The 22,500-nt window shown below is 33.8% G+C and overlaps 1 protein-coding gene and 1 long non-coding RNA gene across 2 annotated transcripts in view; both read left to right on the forward strand.

Moving 5' to 3' along the window:
* The first annotated feature begins 4,781 nt into the window (after positions 1 to 4,781).
* LOC136839764 (uncharacterized) lies at positions 4,782 to 5,516 on the forward strand. Its single transcript, XR_010853450.1, has 2 exons — positions 4,782 to 5,129; positions 5,366 to 5,516. It is a non-coding gene; the product is annotated as an uncharacterized lncRNA (long non-coding RNA).
* A 6,226-nt stretch (positions 5,517 to 11,742) lies between these two features.
* Positions 11,743 to 22,500, forward strand: part of LOC136839444 (1-aminocyclopropane-1-carboxylate synthase-like protein 1) — a 25,096-nt gene continuing 14,338 nt past the window's right edge. The window contains 3 exon segments of the mRNA XM_067105501.1: positions 11,743 to 11,846; positions 16,873 to 17,086; positions 19,190 to 19,390. Coding sequence (XP_066961602.1) covers positions 16,940 to 17,086; positions 19,190 to 19,390 — 348 coding nt within the window. The 5' untranslated portion in view covers positions 11,743 to 11,846; positions 16,873 to 16,939.

The raw sequence follows: 22,500 nt of genomic DNA on the forward strand, positions 1-22,500 counted from the left end.
TCAAAGTATCGAGATACATAGATACTGTATATATTTACTTGATTTGATATTTTTTTTAGAGAACGAACCAGCTCTTATCGTAGAAAATGGGTAGTTTTAGTAGGACACTGAAGTAAATTTATCATTCTCTACTATCCAGAATTGGCAAGTCATGCAGACATTGTACGACAACTTGTCGCTCAATGTTGCTCACAGGGCGATATCGAGATACAAAGATACATATTTTCTCTGATATTATATTTTTTTGAGAGAGAACCAGTTTTTATCGTAGATAATGTGTATTTTAGTAGGAAAGTAAAGTATATTTTTCACTTCCACCTAAAAAGTCATACAGAAATTTTGCGACAATTTTTTGCACAGTGCTGCTCAAATGCCAGTAAATGCGGTGAACAAAAATGTAATAAAAAAGACACTTGAAAAATTTTTTTAGTAATATTTCAGGACATGTTCATCTAGACATACAACAGCCCAAAACTGTAAAAAACTAAAAATCGAAAATCCCTCGAAATTCGGCGATCAGCGCGCCCCTGAAGCCTAAAGACGATTTTTTAGTCTGTCGACGCTGAGGAAAATATATGAATATATTTTATGTATATATATACAGTATATATATATATATATATATATATATATATATATATATATATATATATATATATATATATATATATATATATATATATATAAGGTAAAATATCTAATTATAATACCATACTAACTGGCTATCAAAAAGTGTCAAGAATTCCTATGATGCAAGAAAAGAATCAAATTGACTATGTGAAATATTTTAATAAAGTGGATTTCACTTAACAGTGAGCAAGCAGGCATGTCTTCATATTTCGTTGCGAGAGAGCAATTGTCCAAAAATTTTGAATGATACTGGTGCTCGTTTCAAATGAAAACGGCTTAACTGTGGGATCCTAAGATCCTACACAGGAATTTAGGAGACAGAAAATCTCTAAGTTTGATTCGGAGAGAGAGAGAGAGAGAGAGAGAGAGAGAGAGAGAGAGAGAGATGGTGGCTTAAACAAATAAACAAGTAGACAAACTAGATCCTACATATACGAATTTAGGAGACAGAAAATCTCTAAGGTTGATTCGAAGGGAGAGAGAGAGAGAGAGAGAGAGAGAGAGAGAGAGAGAGAGAGAGAGAGAGAGAGATATGGTGGCTTAAACTAATAAACAAATAGATAAAGAGATATAGAGAGGGACAGATAATTGGACATACACACTGATAAACTGATAAACAAGATAAAGTGCCGGAGGGTGACCGACAATCGCACCAGATAAGATTCAACTGAAAGTACACACATCTTGCCTCAGCTGTACTTCAAGGTCAAGAGAAACATTGCGCGCAGTACTGTCTCTTGGATTCTGCATGTCATATATTATCAAAAAAAGATTTCATTTGTTTACGGTCTGCTTTTTTTCTTTTTTAGTAAGACGAGTTAATCTTCCTCTCCTTTCAGGTTTTTAATTTAAAGAAAGGAATAAGACTATGTTCGTGAAAATCTTAAGTTGATAAATAACACGAGAAACTGAATAATGATAAAAACCTGTTCATCGCACAGGGCAGTGGGAGGGCAGGCTATTTTTAGCCAATAGTGTGAGAGCAAAATAAAATCCACGAAATAAAATCATTAACTGTTCAGCTTTATAAACGAAAGTTAAAAGCCCGGCCGATCATCCAGTTATAATAGTTACTTGAGACAGCGTGACTGAGGGGGCAAAAATCATTCTGGGTATTTTGCCACAAACCGACAGCATGCATACACTTATCCCAGGACCTGGTTAGTGGGTCCTGACTTACTCAGATGACAAATTTACACAAGTAAACAACCGTTCGACACGATCCGCACTCACAAACCGGACTCAGATTTAGTAACTTAAGTAACCCAATTAAACATTAATAGCCTTTGAAGTGCACTGAAAAGTTATGTGAACTAAGACCGGTTTTTACGAATATAATATCGCTGTTGCAATAAATAGAGAGAAAAGGTTAACAACCACCTGGGTAGCACATCTAGCTAAAAGATCTCCAGGAATTTAGAGACAAGAGATTCACCCATAAGATTCAAGAATCCACAACTCGTGACCTTCCTTTGTCCTTTGGTAGCTCTGATGCTTATCCCAGGACTAAAATAGCTGGATAGATTTGAGCCATTTGATGAATCTTACCATTTTTGAGGATACATTTGAAATATGGAAGACGGGATATTATCCGTCATTGTTCATGACCATGGCGACTAATTTAAAAAAAGAGAGAGAAAAAAGGCAAAGATTATTAGATTACTCTACTACCGCTAGCAAGTAGGAGTAGATGAGTTTTTTAAAACCTGTTAAGAGAAAGACACTTCTTCGAGGAAAGATGCAGCGGAAAAGATTGCACTTTTCATTTCCTCGTGCTCCTTTATCCATATCATCTTATCGCTCAATAAAGGCACGACAACCTAAATAACATAGCTACATGACGTGGACTATATTAAATTGATACCTCATCTTTGAGCAGCAGGATACTTCAAGAGGCTCGGGCCATAACAAAATTCTTGTTATGTTTTTTTTTCTTTATTTGCGCTGTAAGCATGGTAACTGGCCAACTTCAGCCGGATACAGATTACTTTCATACATTTTTTCCCTGTGTTGGAGAAGTATTTAAAAAGATGAGCAAAACATAATGTCATATATTTTCGCATTATAAACCTAGATATGAATTTGAGTAATACACACACACACACACACACACACACACATACATATATATATATATATATATATATATATATATATATATATATATATATATATATATATATATGTATATGTATGTATATATATACATGTATATATATATATATATATATATATATATATATATATATATATATATATATATATATATATATATATATATATATATAAGAAACTGTAAATAATTATTGGTCTATTACAAACTGTTCACTTCAGTCTTTACATCAGAATCACTAATTTTGCTAATTTGTATATTTCAGAGAAGATAATGCTAAAGATTATTACCTTTTCAATTAAAAACAAGTAATTGAAATAAGAGCAAATTATCTTTTCAACATAAAAAAAATTCCACGGCTCTTATTCCAAAAGAAGCCTGAATAGCACTGTTGAATAGATGAGAAAAACCTTCGGATCATGCCAATGTTAGCGAACCCACTCGCAGCAGGGTTCGCTATTCTTTACAAGAAGATTATTGGGTTCGTTATTCTTTACATGAGAATGATCAGGCTCTCTGTTCTCGACATGACCCAGACAGTTGATCCCCCAGGGGCTAGTACCAAGACCACCAGGAGACAAGGCCTGTTCGATGTATTGTGACGTAAGCAACGGTGGTCCGAATCGCTAGCACTGACCAGGGTTAATAGAGACAGGATTAGACCGTCCCGGCGTTACTGAGCATGTTTGTGACGTCACTGGTAGGCAACCATAGAAGAAAACCAGGAAAACAAGGAAATGAAGGGTCACTGTGGGAAATGTTTGCCCACATACATTCTCTGGTTGATCTAAGCAGTAGCTCAGTGGCCGCGATTTCCTTCTAACTTGACTTTTTCTACAGTTTTTTGGTTGCTAATTATGGATTTACCTTCAATTAACCCCTGAAGTCCATCCAACAAGAGGTGTCCATACACAATCTTCACAAGACAGAGCACGGGTATATACGTCTGTTTGGAACGGTTCATATCCCATCCGGCAAGTGCAATAACTCGTTAACATATGGGTACCGACCCCCCGATGCCAGTACTAAACACGGTGAAGGGACATTACATTTGGCCGACCACAAACAAATGCACTGCTAGTATCAGAAGCCCTAAAAGTGTAGAAAAAACCAGTTTCCAAGGTAAAAACATGCGCGGAGCTAATACTTAGAATTACCCATTCTCTCTCTCTTTCACGACCTTAGGTGAGAAAGGTCCCTGTTAATCTCCGGGTACTGCTGAATTAAAGGCTATTTTATTAGTTTTCCATATTTTCTCTTTTGAATTCTCTGAGAAGAGATATTTCTGTTTATAACTGGTCGGTTTGTCGAGATTAAAACGGCTGACCGCCTTAAGAGAGCTTCCTTGTCATTCACTCTGTTAAGGTCAAATACTGACTGATGACCATTCTTTACCTGAAGCCCCTTACACACTATGCATCATGATGCGCGCAGTGTTGAACGGATGTGTTGAAATACCAGTTTTTCAACACAATGTCGCAACACGAACATGTTGATGGGGTAAACCGATTTCAAAAGCCTCCGCAGTGATGCATGAGCAGTCAGAGGGGGAGGATGTCCACTCGGCTCCAGCGCCGATGGCTCGATAACTACCACCAGCCAGACCCCATGAATGGACAAAGACCCACACTCTACACTGTTGTATTTTCCAGCTTTAAATTGAGTGTTTGGTGGCTGGGATGATTGGGAAGATATATATATATATATATATATATATATATATATATATATATATATATATATATATATATATATATATATATATATATATATTATTAAGAGTAGCAAGACTTCGCTAGAAAATTGCTCCTTTTTTTTTTTGCTTCTTGTTTGCCAATCGATATTTCTCATGGTCAGAATACAAGGGATTAAAACTGATTGTAGGCCACTCCCTTTAAGTAGATAATCTCTGATTTTCGAGAAAAAGTGAATCTGTCTGGCTGTCCTTTTCAGGCAAAACCCCCCTGCGGGCATCAGCCGAACATGACTCAACTCCCTATGTGCTGGACGTGACCCCTGCCCCATAGGAGGAGATAAAAGCGACAAACAGACCAAGGCTCGCTCTCAGACGCGCACTGGACAAGATGGTGTAAGGAAGACCCCACAATCACCGCCATGCCCTGGCCCAACGATGCCCTTAGCTCCTAACCACGTGGCTTTTAAAAGTATACTTTCCCTTTGTGCACTCCACCCGCCAGCCACGTGTTCCCTTCGATGCTGGCCGGACCGATGACCCACTACATTTGCTTGGCGTGTCGTGAAGTCCCCGTCGTCTTGCCCTTTACATAGAAGCCCCTGCATCCTACCACGTGGAAGAAAACTTGCACTCGGAAATCGCAAGTCATCCACGGACCGCCTTCTGCGCTGGAACCAAATCTGCCTTACGGTAAAGTGCCCTGTAAAGACATCCATTCAGTCACGCTTTTTCTCGTAACATTTACTTAATTTGAGTGCCAGTAATCACCGAATCTCTTGTCAAATGTCCGTGCTCCTCGAGTGTCGGCAGTGCTAAGCCATTATTGATTCATCGAAGCCCCTTGGCACCCTCAGTGCAGCTTCGAATTCATTATTCTTTTGTCTGTTTTCATTACTGGCGTATAATGTGCATATCTCTCATTTCAGAGGGACCCTATATCGTGGAATCTTCCTTGACTGTGTCTGGAATCCCCCCGTTTCATCCATCCCGTAGGAATCCCCTTCAGGATCAATAATCTACTTGCATTCCTCTTTCCTGTACTAATGTTATTTATGTAAATACACTCCTTTAAGTTTGCCCACGTGTTTACGTAATATTTTCCTTCAGTAGTAAGAGCCTTACGCTCATATGAAATTCCCCCTTTTTTCCTCTTGTTTTATGTTTCCCTGGCCCCACGAAGTCGGAATCACAAGGCTAAATTATCTGAAACTGTTGCTACCTGTCTCACAGAGAATATTTCAAACTAGATTGCCAGGAAAAACATAAATATATAATATATATATATATATATATATATATATATATATATATATATATATATATATATATATATATATATATATATACTGAAAAGCTTATAGGTCACAGATATTTTATGAATTACAATACACAGTAGATGTTTGAATAATAAGTGTGGCTAAAGGCATTTTGAAGAATCTTGACAAGGAAGGGCAAAAGGAATGTTTGCCCCTCCCTTAATCCATTAATTGCACTCTGTATATCCCTTTCAACTTTCTCTTCTCGAACATGTGACACCTTACTGTCAGATCTGGCCGGAGAATAAGTGAGCAGTGTTGCAGTACAGTTTGGCCGCTAGTAATTTTATTCAACACCACTACTGCATCACGTGGCTGATACATGATGCATAGTGTGTACGGGGCTTTAACCTCGACCAAATGCAGCCACACGACGACATGAGTGAGATTGTCCATATTTTGGTCAAAAGCGGACTAACCCTGTACTCTATTAACCCTGGTCTCTCGGTGGTCTTGTTATAGTACTAAACAAGACGAAATACATTTGAACCCCCAGGGGCTAGTACTAAACACGGCGAAACAGTGTAGATGAATCACTGTTTCGCCGCGTTTAGTACTAGCCCTCATGTGGAACTGGATTTCGGACCGGAAAGGGTTGGCCATTCTTTACATGGGGATCACTGGATTCGCTAATCTTCACATGATCCAAACCTTCTGTCAACTATTGGAGATAAGAGAAATTATGATAAAAGTAAGAAAAAATAGATTGCTACGCATAGAGCAATCAGATGATAGAAAAATGTGTTCGAAAGTCATTAACGATATTTTTTTATCGTAAAAGATTACTTAATTATTAAATTTTAGTAAGCAACAGTGAGACCGTGGGAGTTTTGTTTAAGCAGTTTTAGAACTAAGGATGCAGTAGGTACTGTTTTTTTTTTTTATTATTTATTCCTCTGTTGTCTGATGTAGGTTTAAGGATATGGAAAATTTCATTCAGCAGTTACACAGTAAGTGGGGCAATGAATGCTGCCTTGTTCCGCTCAAAAGCCATCCGTGTCAGGAGAAAATTTGAGAACTGACTCATTAACAAGAAAAAGGAAGCAATGAATGAGTGAGTTAACACACCGCTAACATGTGACGCCAGTCTAATAACACCTCAAAACTTGCAAATCGAAAGTACGTCGTGGAGTTACTTAACAGCGAAGTGATGTACTCGAGAAAAAATATTAAGAAACAAGGATCTTCTCGCCGTGGAGGTAACCTTTCTAACCTCTATGCAGCGACAAAATTAGGAGACTGGTCGTTCGTTGTTTTGGGTTAGTGCGCTCTGCCATGTTTCGTCATCTAATACCAGATCTTCATCTTTATTACAAGGTAACTAAATCATTATTATTATTTTTTTTGAATATATAAACCTAGAAACGAGTTATATATCTTGACGAACGTCGACAGTTTTCCTATAAACTTAAGATAGGTCATTTTTGGTACGGTTCACCTGCATAAGTCACAAAGAAACAGACGACCATTGTTTTAAGCTAACATCTTGAAATGGTCAAAGTGGCCTACAACGTTTACAAGTATTTAAGAAGGAATAAAAGGCCTACACGCTCACTCAAAAAGCGGTGCTACACACTACTGAGCAACAAATATTCATCGCGTCTGCAAAGAAGCTGAAGAGTCTGAAGAGCAATAAGAAACTAACATTGTTTCGAAAGAAAATTCATACACTTGCAAAGATTGAGCTGTAATTTACGGACAATGTAGGATTTAGGAGAAGCAAGCTGTATGTCGCCTGGCACGCTGTTGGCCCAGCGTTCGACTCTCCTACCGGCTAATGAAGAATTAGACGAATTTATTTTTGGTGATAGAAATTCATTTCTCGTCATAATGTGGTTCGGATCCCACAATAAGCTGTAGGTCCCGTTGCTAGGTAACCAGTTGGTTCCTAGCCACGTAAAATAAATCTAATCCTTCGGGCCAGCCCTAGGAGAGCTGTTAATCAGCTCAGTGGTCTGGTTAAACTAAGATATACTTAACTTAGGAGAGGCAAAGAATCATCTCATAAAGTTGAAAAAAATAACATTAATGAGGTTGAAGCATAGCACACGAGAAGGTATAAGAAAATACAAATAGATTACATAGCATAAAAACTTCCTGAAAATAAGGTATATAAAAAATAGGAGTACAAATTAGAAATCCCATCTAATTGAAATGTTATATTATTTTATTGCTTTCACATACTGAATTTCATAAGAAATTACAGAGATACAGAAAAGATAACGGCATTTATTGTGAGCGATCTGTTGTAAGTTCAGTAGTAACAAGCTAAACAATAAGAAAGAATGAAGTCAAAATGTCAAACCCGGAATTGCGAGGTCAATCTAAGAAGTGACTTGAATATTCTTAAAGGGAAAGGGTTGCTCTTGACACGACTAGGATTTGAAGGCAGAGGAAGAAGTGGTAGCAAAGCCCTGACAAAGGATTCCCTCACTCCTGTTGCACAATAAATGAAAAGAAATCTGTCCTCAAGTAATCCATATGGAGCATAATCGCAATAGTACTAAATATTTAACTGTTCTTGGTTTACTACCTGTAAATCATGGTCCATGGCTCACTTTACATGGTCCACCCAGGTGATTCATCATTAATCCGTCCTTAATCTGGCCGACCTATCTTAGTGGGTCCTGGTTAGAGTCTACGCCTTGCGATACAACCTTGGAATCCACGTGGGGAATAAAGAAACACGCTCTCCTTCCGATGGTAAGTTGCAGGAAAGGTGCTCTGCATACTAAGATATTGGCACTTCCCCACTGAAACTTGACGTGCTCTGGCTCGATTATCGCCTCACAAGGGTAATTCTCCGGATTTATCCGGCTCAGATACAAAAATAATAGTAACAGGCGCAACCAACGGCCACAGTAGCAATTAACAAAAAGTAATACCCATGCACACACACACACACACACACACACACACACACACACACACATATATATATATATATATATATATATATATATATATATATATATATATATATATATATATATATATATATATGGTATATAATGTATATATATATGTATGTATGTATATACATATACATATATATATATATATATATATATATATATATGTGTGTATGTATATATATATACATAATATGTATGTATATACTGTATATACAATATATATATATATATATATATATATATATATATATATATATATATATATATATATATATATATATATATATATATATATATATATATATATATATATATATATATATATAAGCGAGAGAGAAAGGTGGTATTTCCATACGTCCAATCAGCAATATGATGCAAAAGCACGTTTTCATTACAACGTTACTTTTTAGAACCAGTTAATTAAATGGCATTATGTTAGGCAGTTTTTCCCGTGGGAGTAAATCCTACATTTCTAGATTCATTTACTTTTTGCCTTTATCGTAATGCCATCCATAAACTCTTTAGAATTTTATTTCATCTATAATACCAAGCTTTGTCAAAGCGCGGGGTATAGTGCAATTAGGCAACACCAGAAATCTAAAAAAAAAAGAAAGTTTTATGCTGGCAAACACGTTTAAACAAAAACTGTGTATGGCAAACAATTTTATTACGTTTAAACAAAAAACAGTATATATATGTATGTTACTGCGCATCAATTTTATTATTTCTTGTATAAATATATATATATATATATATATATATATATATATATATATATATATATATATATATATATATATATATATATATATATATATATATATATATATATATATATATATATGTATGATATATATATATATATATATATATATATATATATATATATATATATATATATATATATATATATATATATATATATATATATATATATATATATATATATATATATATATATGACCCACATCAGGATCGAACCCAGTCCTTTCAATTGAAAGACGAGACAGCTGCTAACCAAGCCACACAAGTCATAAAAGAAGTTGGAACCTGAGAGCCACTGTACCTAAGGCTTTACCTGGGCAGGCTAACTGCTGGCATACCAGCGTGTTTTCCCCAACTTCCCAACTCAGTAGCGACCCAATTGACAGCATTTCATTCGAATTATCCTTTCTGATTGAATTTGATAGAAATAATCAACACACAATCACGTGTGGAAGAGAAATAAATTTCTGACTCACATCAGGATCGAATCCAGGCTTTCAATTGAAAGACGAGACCGCTGCCAACCACGCCACACAACTGGGTCACTGCTGAGTCGGGAAGTTGGGGAAAACAAGCTGGTATGAAGGCAGCTAGCCTGCCCAGAATCTTCTAGAGGACTGAAGATTGCGCGTTAAGCTTAAAGATGAAAAATACAATAAAAATAAATTAGTGGAAGACCCATTTATCATTTTCTATAGTCACTAAAGCTTTTTCAAAGTTGATACATTCCTGTTATTCATTTCCATATTTTTATTTTTTTTTAATTTTTGGTATTAACTTCATTTTATCGATTTATTTATTCTTATCAAATTTTTTCATTGCTTGAAGAACCCTGTGGCCCACGAGAGGCGCCAATCTTTTCGCGGAAAATGCATTAAGCGCGAATCATATGTCATTTGAAGCATTTCTTGACCCTCTGGTTTTATAAGTAAAACATGAGCATGACAATATTAATCCAAACACTTTACAAACTGTTTTATAAGTATTTAATTTCTAGGTTTTACAGAAATTTGTTTACAGTTACTTGGGCATATTCTAAATCAAATTTCACAGCAATGTAATACCTTAACTCAGCTTCTATTTATTTTCAATAGTATCTGTATCAAAGTTTCACTGAAATGACCATCCAGGAAGCTCCGGCTTTGACAAAGTGAGTGTTGTAAATAGAACAAAACATATTACAAGGCCAGTCGGAACGTGCGTGTGACTTTTTCCACATATCTTCATCGATCCATGTCCTCAGCACCAGCGTGAAGAATTTTGAATTCCGATATATTTCGGCAGATGAAAGCTATTAGATTCTTACGGTATACCAGATTCGTTATTTAGAAATACATTGCAATTAGACAGGTTTATGAAACGTGGAACTCGGACTACAGATGAAAAGAGAATAATTAACCGGAACAGTATATAAAGCTGATTCGTTGTTTCTTTTACAAACTTTTCTTTCCATACCATTTATCTCATATCTATCCTTTCGTTAAGCGCATTCTCTACTCATGTAACAGCAATGAATTATAATAATTAAGGAAATGGAAATAATAAGCAAACAAGGAGGGTTATTGATCTCCAACGAAATTAAAAAGAAGTTACGTTTTCACCCCTGTCTGTTCGCGTTTGATTGTTAGTGAAGAAGATAATAATATCTCGGAGTTATTTAGAAGGTATTGATGAAGTTTTGTGGAGATGGGCCATGGGAAAAAGAAGAGTTTAAGAAGATTTAGGTTAGAGTCAGTTCGGGGGTGGGGGCGGGGGCTTAGTTTTTTTTTGCAGGGGTAAGTGCATTTTAATCGCTTTCAGTCTATTTTGCTTTTTTCTCCTACTAGCAGACATTCATATTCCCAAAGTTGAGGTAATACACAAAAATAGAAGAAAATGTGCATGACGTTAAAAACGCAGAAAGACGAAACCAAAATAAAAAAAAAAAAAAAAATACGAAAAACATATCAGAGGCGGGAAAACAAGTCTTTCAGTCACTTCTTCAATAGGAATGGAAATTCAACATAGAACAAGAATACTGGCATCAACTGAATTAAAGGAGAGTTGATTAGATGTTTTCTGTTCCTTGTACAGTAAAGGATGTTGGGTGGAAAAAGCACCAAAACAAACCATTTCTATTTCAGTACTGTGAGAACGAATGACGCTGCAGTAATGAAGCACATGCAGAAACCCAACAATGACTACAGATAATATAGGGTAAACACTTCTCCAGCTTCGGAAATCCTATACGTGGTGCGTCATCGGATCGAGGGTCAAGAACAAACTTTTCTTGAAGAAGAGACGATTCTGTAAACAAGGGACCTTACATATATAAGGGGACCCAGTGTTCTCCATCAGTCAGTGGCTACTAGGTCGCTACTACGAGAAGTCGCCACCAGAGAGAGAGAGAGAGAGAGAGCTTTGAAGGAAAGGTAAGCTGCTCATACATACATTCAAGCTTACTTACATAGCCTACATACACACGAACACTTTACATGTTACTAACGGGACCTCATTGAAACTGGATGGTATCTAGCGGAGTTATTTATCCGCTAGATACCATCTAATTTCAATGAGGTCTGTTAATAATTGTATTAATGGACAGAACGATTGTGTAAGTGATAAAGTTAATGTATATATATATATATATATATATATATATATATATATATATATATATATATATATATATTTATATATATATATATATATATATATATATATATATATATATATATATATATATATATATATATATTTATACATATATATGTGTGTGTGTGCATGTGTGCACACACACAGTAGCTACTACTTTTTTTCTTCCTGGCCCCAACATCTGTTACGGAAAATGGTTATATATATGTACGTATGTATATATATATATATATATATATATATATATATATATATATATATATATATATATATATATATATATATATATATATATATATATATATATCAATAGAAGGATAAACAGTGATACTCTTGTCTGGCAAGACGAAATGTATTTGCAGAAATATTTACATTTCGTCTTGCTAAACAAGAATATCACTGTTGATCTTTCTATTGATAGCAGAGAAGCACGATACGGTGTTTTTATATTTAATATATATATAAAATATATATATATATATATATATATATATATATATATATATATATATATATATATATATATATATATATATATATATATATATATATATATATCTCTTTACTTTGGGGGGATAAAAATTTGATACGTGTGCCCTATCACTTTAAATATTTGGATTCAACATTTTTAATTAAAATGTTATAAGTCATAAGGAACACTTTAGATACATCTTGTCTGAACAGCGATGATTGCAAAGAAACCCGAGAAGGCAAAAAGTTAATTAGTGAATAATGATCAAGTTTTTGTTTCACGAAATCTGTTCTGAGAAGGAGACCAGAATTCCTTAATTGTAAGTTTTGCAGAAATAAGCTTCCTACTTATTTTTGTAAGTTGCATTTTTTAAATATTTGTTTTCTACTTTAACTGTAGTCGTTATGAATGTCAGCTTAATTTAATGAGTTACTCTAAACTTTAGTATTTGACGATGATTTGTGGAGTACAAACATTATAACGTACTGGCTTTTGGAATATAATTACCAACAATCGGTTTTTTGTAGCCACTTTTTTTTACCTCGATCCGTTTAAAGACATTCTGTGATAGAAATAGCAAAAAAAGCAAGAATCGTATAATATAATGTAGCATGATGTGATATATTACAGCAGTATATTTTCTAGGTTTAAAATTATAGGTCCTTTTAATTACGCTTAAGAAATTTAAGAGAAATTCATAGTTATTAACAGACTTGATTTTTCTTGAAATCAACCTCATGAATTTTATTTTTCTTAAGAAAAAATCTTTTTTCAAGGATGTCAGACCGCAATCCTGTTAAAAAATCTTAGACTTGATTAAACAAGGATGTCAGACTTATTTTCCGCAATCCTGTTAACGGGAGTACTATTTTCGAATACATAAATTAGCGAGAAATGAATTTTACTAATCAAAATAAATTCCTCTAATATTCGGAATTGAACTCCGGCCCATTAACCACACTCACACATTATAAATTATATTTACTAATCAAAGTTTAGTATATTTGGTCATAATATATATATATATATATATATATATATATATATATATATATATATACACATACATATATATATATATATATGTGTGTGTGTGTGTGTGTGTATGTGTGAGAGAGAGAGAGAGAGAGAGAGAGAGAGAACACATTAGTGCGTATGTACTAATACAGTTGCGATCAGTGAACCTTTATCTGTTTTATGTACGAAAGACTTAACATGTCAACCTTTCCTTGATAAGGTATATTGGAAAATCATTATTATAACATTTAATATTAAGTTTGAAATAAGAAAGATTGCAACTTTATCTAAATAGAATTATACTATTAAGAAATAAAATTTAAAATATATAATCTGTACAATTCACTATGTTAATATAATGCAAAATCATTTTTGTAATGTGTTAATGTTAAGGCGCAGTAAAAAAAAAAAAGTACCTTTATCTAAATAAAAGTGTGGCTAAACCACACTTTACATTACTCTTACGAATACTTAACTTTCTAAACTATTCCCTACCATGGTTAGCTGGCTAACTAACCTCATTCTTCTTTCATTCATTCTAGCTATCAGGTAGAGAAAAAATATATCCCAGCTTATAATTACCTCTTACAATTTGTTTCTCTTTACCATCTCTTTCTCTGTTCCTCATTGGACGGGTTGGTATCGTTCTCGAAGAGCACTCTGCTGGACCCGCGTTCGAATCTCCGACCGGCTAATGAAGAATTAGAGAAATTTATTTCTGGTGATAGAAATTCATTTCTCGTTATAATGTGGTTCGGATTCCACAATAAACTGTAGGTCTCGTTGCTAGGTAAGCAATTGGTTCTTAGCCACGTAAAATAAATCTAATCCTTCGGGCCAGCCCTACAGGAGGAGCTGTTAATCAGCTCAGTGGTCTGGTTAAACTAAGGTATACTTACTTTTACCATCTCTCTCACTAATTCCTTAATTTATACATGTTTCGATTGACAATTTATGGTTTCAAATCAGCTGCTACAAGACATGCATGTGTTATTTCTTTTTCGTTATTGCAAAGAGCTTTATAAATGTTCGACTTATTATTACACACTGGGCGATAGTCAACTAAATTCCAGCCTGCCTTGAGATAACCTGTGGTATCCATCCTTATTTACAGATCCCAAGATGTTGGGTTTTGAAAAGTTACTAAATATCAGCTAATGCACTTCGCAATGTAAGGTAATTCATTACTTACCCTATTATAGGAATATAGAATGGAATATAGAATTTTGGCCCAAGGCCAAGTGCTGGGACCTATGATGTCATTCAGCGCTGAAACGGAAACGGATAGTCGACAGGTTTAAAGGTGTAACAGGAGGAAAACCTCTCAGTTGCACTATGAAACAACTGTTAGAGAGGATGGAAAGTCAGATGGAAGAAAGAGAATATGAAAGAAGGTACAGTAAAAGGAAAGTGGTTCACAGCTAAGGGCCGAAGGGACGCTGTAAAGAACCTTAAGTAATGCCCACAGTGCAGAGCATGAGGTGCACTTTAGGCACTACCCCCCTACAGGAATTACCCTGTTATTGGCAACCGCTGATTACGAAACTAAATTTTGATTTTAGACCCCAGCTGGTAAGCAAGAGAACTCTTCAATTGGCTCGATTTATGTAACCAAACGGTTCTGCCCTCAGCGACTGTTCCACCTATCACCCTTGGCAGGGTTTGTTTGCCCTTGTGGAAACGATACCGAATTATCAGCTTATTTACAAAGGCTTGGTTCGAAGGCGTATCAACATTCTTGTTACTATGGTCGTTTGTTGTAGGGTGAGCGTGTTCCTTCTTTTATTTTGAAGATTAATTGTGGTAATGAAGAAAATATTTATCATGATTTTAGCTATTGTACAAACCGTGTCCTGTAGGTTATATATATATATATATATATATATATATATATATATATATATATATATATATATATATATATATATATATATATATATATATATATACATGCATATATATATATATACATATATATATATATATATATATATATATATATATATGTATACATACACATATACATAAATATATAAATATATATCTATCTATCTATCTTTCTATCTATCCATCTATCTATCTATCTATCTATCTATCTATCTATCTATCTATCTATATATATATATATACAAATATATATGTAAATATAAATATATATATATATATATATATATATATATATATATATATATATATATATATATATATATATATATATATATATATATATATATATTAGATTAAACTTCGCTCTCGAGAATAAAATCACGACATAGAATGTAAGAGGTATTTATAAGTTGGGATATTTTATCTTACCTATCAGTGAACGCATCTTATCGAGGACAAGCTGATAAGTCGGTTATCATAGCTGTACCTCTTTCCGGTCCTTAAATTTCAGTCTTTCGTATTAAAACAGTTATTTGGGGTATAAATCATTTTAATACAAACAAAGGTCATTACAGCTGGATCATCTCTTCCAGGTGTGATGCAGCTGTCTAAGATTAGTTAAATTGTTTGGATTCAACAAGGCACAGCAAATGGCATTAAGTGGGATTACTAACATTTCTTCATTTTCCTTCAAATCTTTTTCATATATCTTATGTAGATTGCGTGTCAAGAGTGTTGTTGTTCAACATCGAGCTGGCCTTTGAAATACCCTCTCAGCGAAACGGGGTTGGCAGCGGCGGCCAAAAATTATGCCATATCTCTTTGTTTTTATGCAAACAAATTATGTTTTTACAGGAAATATGTGGTCAAATATGTTTTCGATATCAAATCTATATGAATAAATATGCTTTTAGAAAATTTCACTTGACCATGCTCTAAAATGTCAAAAATTTTAGTCAGAAATGAGACTTGACTACTCGCCCCACCCCAGCGATCTTAGGGTGCTAAAAAAACTGTAAGTTGATCACCCTGTTGGGGGATTGGGGGATCCGATGGGACGGTGGCCACCGATGGGACACTTCCTGCCAGATGTATCAGTGATGAGGGCTGAAATAGTGTTAACCGAATTATGTACATTGTGTTGCTTTCAATAGGATCTCGTGACATTTTCACTTGCAAGCATAAAAGTATATCATATATATATATATATATATATATATATATATATATATATATATATATATATATATATATATATATATATATATATACTTGCATATTTGTTGTAAGTGTTTGTACATATCTGTGTACACTTTCCAGATAAACGAACATAGCACGCAAACCTATTTGTACGATGTATAACAGCTACCAATTCCTGTGCAGTAAATCGTTAAATCATTATCATTCCGACAATTCTGATGTTGCAGAGTATAGCCTTGGGCCTTGGAAGGAAGACCACCTTTTAAGAAGTTCTACAACAACAGAAATCTGACGATGGCTCCGGAAGTAAAATCTGTCCCGGAGAACCGAACCGAATCCGTCCTCTCGAAGAGGGGCAAGCATCTTGCTGACTACCAAGACTTCCTTGTTGCTAATCTCAACAAGGCCAGTGCCAATCCCTTCAACGAAGAAAATCCAAGTGTAAGTGTCTACAAATAATGTGTCTTTTTTGGTGTTTTATCGAGTGGAGAACATGACGAATGACCTTAAATAAGTAATTGTGACATTTGGTAATCTCAACAAGGCCAGTGTCAATCCCTTCAACGAAGAAAATCCAAGTGTAAGTGTCTACAAATAACGTGTCTTTTTAGTGTTTTATCGAGTGGAGAACATGACGAAATGACCTTAAATAAGTAATTGTGACCTCGTATTGAATCGTTTTCAAAATAGGGCCGATTTTAAAGATTAAGAAAAAAAGAAAGTTCTGCGTAAGAGGTTTGAAAACAATTTTATTATTATTATTATTATTATTATTATTATTATTATTATTATTATTATTATTATTATTATTATTATTATAAACATCGCTTCATGAAATACAGAAGCAAGAACGAATTATTATTGAAACTAAGTGAAAAGAAATGAATAAAATTAATGTTTCATACTCTCATTTGCCACGAAGTTCCTTGCTCATTTGTTTACCGCAGATAAAAACAACTATAAAGAACGTTCCTTTCCTTGTAATTTTGCTGCAGACAAAATTAATGTTTCGCCATGGATACTGACCATAGGTCTGGTACGTGTCCAGGAAAATATGAATATGTAGAATAATTTCACAGTTCTAATTATTTCAGTATGGTATCAGCGATTAGTTTTTGTGGCCCTAAAACCAAGGGACTAGAGTCAAATTTATAAGTATAGTGGGAATATCGTTACTGTTGTTAATAAATGGCAGTAAGCATTTTATTTCCGTCATTTCATCATATATGTATTTAGAGCTGAATCCCTGTTATACTCTTCAAAACATGGTTGTGTATACTGATTTTTCTACATTAATGACGTGAAGAGAATAAAAATCATTCATTTAGAAATTGTGGTAGGTTTTCTGTATACACCATATTTCATCTGTTATTACTATTATACGAGTATATACGTACATGGCAATCCAAAAAGGGAAGGATAAAATATCTTTCCATCTCTATTGTGAATTTTACCGACGCCACCAGTTAATTTAATCGTTTCCCTGTCGGCTACATATCATGCCATCATTATATCGGAACCATACCGTATAAAAACGCTTTTAAAATCATTCTCCATTTGATTTAAAAAGCCGGGAAAAACAATGATACTTTGAAAAGACCACTTATCAAGAGCTGTACCGACAACGCCAAAGGATGTGTATCGAATCCCATGCAAATCATAATACAATTCACGTCGATCAACCGGAAAGTTATTAGAAAGGAGCATTGTGCAACACACAAATGTTAAACATCTGCGCAGGATTTCGGTGGCTTTTTCGCTTACGTTAAGGGAATAATTCTCCTAAAACTTCGGCAGGTGCTAAAAGCTTGTATATTTGATATGTTGGAATGAGATGTAAATGAATAAAGTTTTATGGAAGGTATTTTCCCTAAGAATATCAATATCAGCAAAGAAGCGTACCAATTCTAAACCATTTGCTTAAAAAAGTATATATATAAAATGTTTACAGATTTTAAGCTGGACGTCAAGCAGGGTCCAGTTGACATCTGAACACTATGGCTGCCAATTTTCCAAAACAAATTAATCCGAAGACTTATAGAAAGTCGGAAGAAATTCATGCGTTAACTGGCGGCACGCCCTTAGCCTACGCAGCTATTACGTAAACAACGTTTTGTTGGTTCCTTTATGCAGTTTCTCCCAGTCATGCAAAGTGCCGTGTTTCCATGATATAAGATTATATATATATATATATATATATATATATATATATATATATATATATATATATATATATATATATATATAAATATATATATATATATATATATATATATATATATATATATATATATATATTATATATATATATATATATATATATATATATATATATATATATATATATATATATATACAGTATATATCATATATATATATATATATATATATATATATATATATATATATATATATATATATATATATATATATATATATATATATATATATATATACATACACACATACATATACACACATACATATATATACACACACATATAATACGACAAATTTACGCACAATGTCTATTTACCATTGCAGGGCATTGTCAACCTGGGAACGGCTGTCAACAGATTGGTAGAGTCGGATTTGGCCATTAGACTGGCGCAAGAAGACTGCTTCAAATTCAGCCCTATAAACCAACATTATTATGATTTTAGAGGCATCAACAGTCTGAAAGTTTCCTTAAGCCATTTTTTTGCAAGACACTTCCATCCTTATAAGCGCGTTGTTGCAGAGAAGGTGAGTGCTTATTTCTTGTTTAAATCAAATACAGCTTTTAAACTAATTATGTACGCGAGTATAAAATCGTTCGTTTCGCGTGTTCCATACCGATGTGTGTTTGTGTGTGTGTCCTTACCGATCTATCCAGGAAAGTATTTCTCTTCGTTACTCTATTTCAATTATTGGGATTGTCCATATAGCAGTGCAGCAGGTGGTAATTATAGCATGGCAAAACTGTTGGGAGAAAGTATATGTATTAATAATGTTATCTCTTTTATCAAAGAAGCTGGTCTTCTCAAATATATATGACAGATGTGCTGTCTTAGTATATATATATTTTTTTTCCTTAAGTTATACTGTTTTTATCGGATCAAATTTAGCAAAATTTTATATATTTATTTATTTATTTATTTTAGTTTTCTTTTTTTGTTTTTCCTTTTTAATCAAATTTATATGTAGTTTTGTTTAGCAGAATTTTATTTTTAATTTTTATAACATACTATAAAAGATAAAAGATCACATTTAGTATTCGGCGTCAGTGAACCTGGTAGTTGTAACGCCAGATAACCCACAATTAATCAATCAACCCTCTCCCTTTGGTCTCTCTGTCTTCCACTGACAACCATGTTCTTATCGCTGAGGCCGAGGTCTGGCCCGGTCAGCACTTGGAGGCATGGCTACGAAAAACTGCTAGATGCTGCCAAGGTAGCGAGAAACCAAGTTATCGATCCTTCCCTGAAAACGAATGGGCTCATCACCTGTGAAAATCCACGTACCCCTACAGACCTCAGCAAGAAAAGCTTCACCAGGTGGTTAGTTGACTGCAATTGGCCGCATCCAGAACCCACTAAGTGGGTCCTGGTCGCATCTAAGTTCGAGAAGGACATATACCTAGGAAGCTCTCCCGATAAAAACTAAGTGAGAATTGGAAAGTTAACACCTCACCAACCCCTTCTAATGTGAAAAGGCATATATATATATATATATATATATATATATATATATATATATATATATATATATATATATATATATATATATATGTATATATATATATATATATATATATATATATATATATATATATATATATATATATATATATATATATATTCTATATATTCTCTCTTGCTGACAATTATACACAACATTTGGTTGCTATCTGATTTACCTTAATAAAGGTACTTGATTATCTCATTCCATAACTTGGCTTATTTCGCACGTCTCTTTATTATTGCTGATCATTTCACTCAAGAGCAATGGCAGAGGAGCAACAATTGGGAGAAATCTTTCCCGTTGCCGAGTAATCCTGAGAAAGACCCGTTAATTCCTGAGAGATATCAGGATCGGCAGCAACTAAGACGAGGTTGCCGAACCGCTATTGAGAAAATCTCGGCGATGGAGACGATTTATGGCTTACAACAGAGCTTTAGTCCCTATAAGCATCTAATTTTAAAATTTTCTTCTGGGTTTCATTACTTTCGTCTTTATTTCTTTTTTTTTGAGGGGTGGGAACACTTTTTCGAAGTATAGCCTTAATCTTCTATTCTGGTCTTGTGATGATTATGGGCAATTTGTTTTATTGCGAATACGTGTAAGTAAATAAACAAATGTACGATAAAACATGTGCACGTCAACAAATGACGGCCGTTAGAACGCCTGGTCTACATGGCTATACATGGATATTTCAGCCTCGACTTCCCGACATGCCTGCATAATTTTGAAGATACCTGCAATGGTGATATAATGAGTCTTATAAACACCGCTTACATACATATATATATATATATATGAGTCTTATATATACCTTTATATATATATATATATATATATATATATATATATATATATATATATATTTATATATATATATATATATATATATATATATATAAAAGTGTATATAAGACTCATTGCAACATTACTGTAGGTATCTCCAAAATTATGTAAGCATGTCGGGAAGCCGAGGCTGAAATATACATTCATAGCATTTGCCTTTATTAATACATTCAACACGTTCCTTATCGTCGCGATTCAGTTATACATGTATAGCCATGTGGACCAGTCATTCATTTGTCGAGTGTGTGTGTGTGTGTCATTTGTCGAAGTATATATGTGTGTATATATGTACATACATATATATATATATATATATATATATATATATATATATATATATATATATATATATTTGTATATATATATATATATATATTATATATATTTATATATATTTATGTATATATATATACATATATAGATACATATATATATATATATATATATATATATATATATATATATATATATATATATATATATATATATATATATATAATATTATATAATTTTCACATAACAAATGAGTTGATATTGTACAGGGACAAAGCCTAGTATTACTGACCATTTACCCTTTGTATAAGTGTCGCATACTTAAAAGTGCATGACACAACAAGTTCACTTCAACGGTCTCAAATACAAACACAGGAAAACACATGCTGTTTGTTGCTTTACCAGTGACTGATAACATTACATCTTTTGGTATGCTTTTGTTGAACAGCAGAACTATTCGTATATAAAAGCAGAACAGTTCTCCATTAATTTCGTTTTTTCGACCTGTTCGTTCTAAATCAGTGGTTCTTAACCTTCTTATTACCACGCCCCCTCTAAGGTTTGGTCCTTCCCTCCACGCCCCCTTCCATCTGTAAAATTCCTTCCCAGATTTAAAGGAAAATGGAAAAAAAAAAGAGAAAGCGAAGGGGTGTTTTTATTCTTTTGGGAATGAATTAGTGAGATACTTGACACTGCATCTTAGCGACTCTTGTTTAGGAAATAACGAATATAATTAGAGAATTTTTAATTTTTTCCTAGGACTCGCGCCCCACCCCACCCCTGGAAATTGCTGACGCCCCCAGGTTAAGAACCACTGTTCCAAAAGACTTGTCTCTACTTTTCTCACATGCTTATCTTGCTATTACCAATCTTATGTATTTTGTTGTGGTTGTATCTTTGGTGTATAAAAGCCTTTCGAGACGCGTTAGATCCTATGCACATGACAACACCGATCCTTAGTTCAGTAGTCAGCGACGAAGTTCCCTGAATGGTATTCTGGCCTGACCGCATCCTTG

Source organism: Macrobrachium rosenbergii, chromosome 6, assembly GCF_040412425.1.
Source record: "Macrobrachium rosenbergii isolate ZJJX-2024 chromosome 6, ASM4041242v1, whole genome shotgun sequence".
NCBI classification, from domain to species: Eukaryota; Metazoa; Arthropoda; class Malacostraca; order Decapoda; family Palaemonidae; genus Macrobrachium; species Macrobrachium rosenbergii.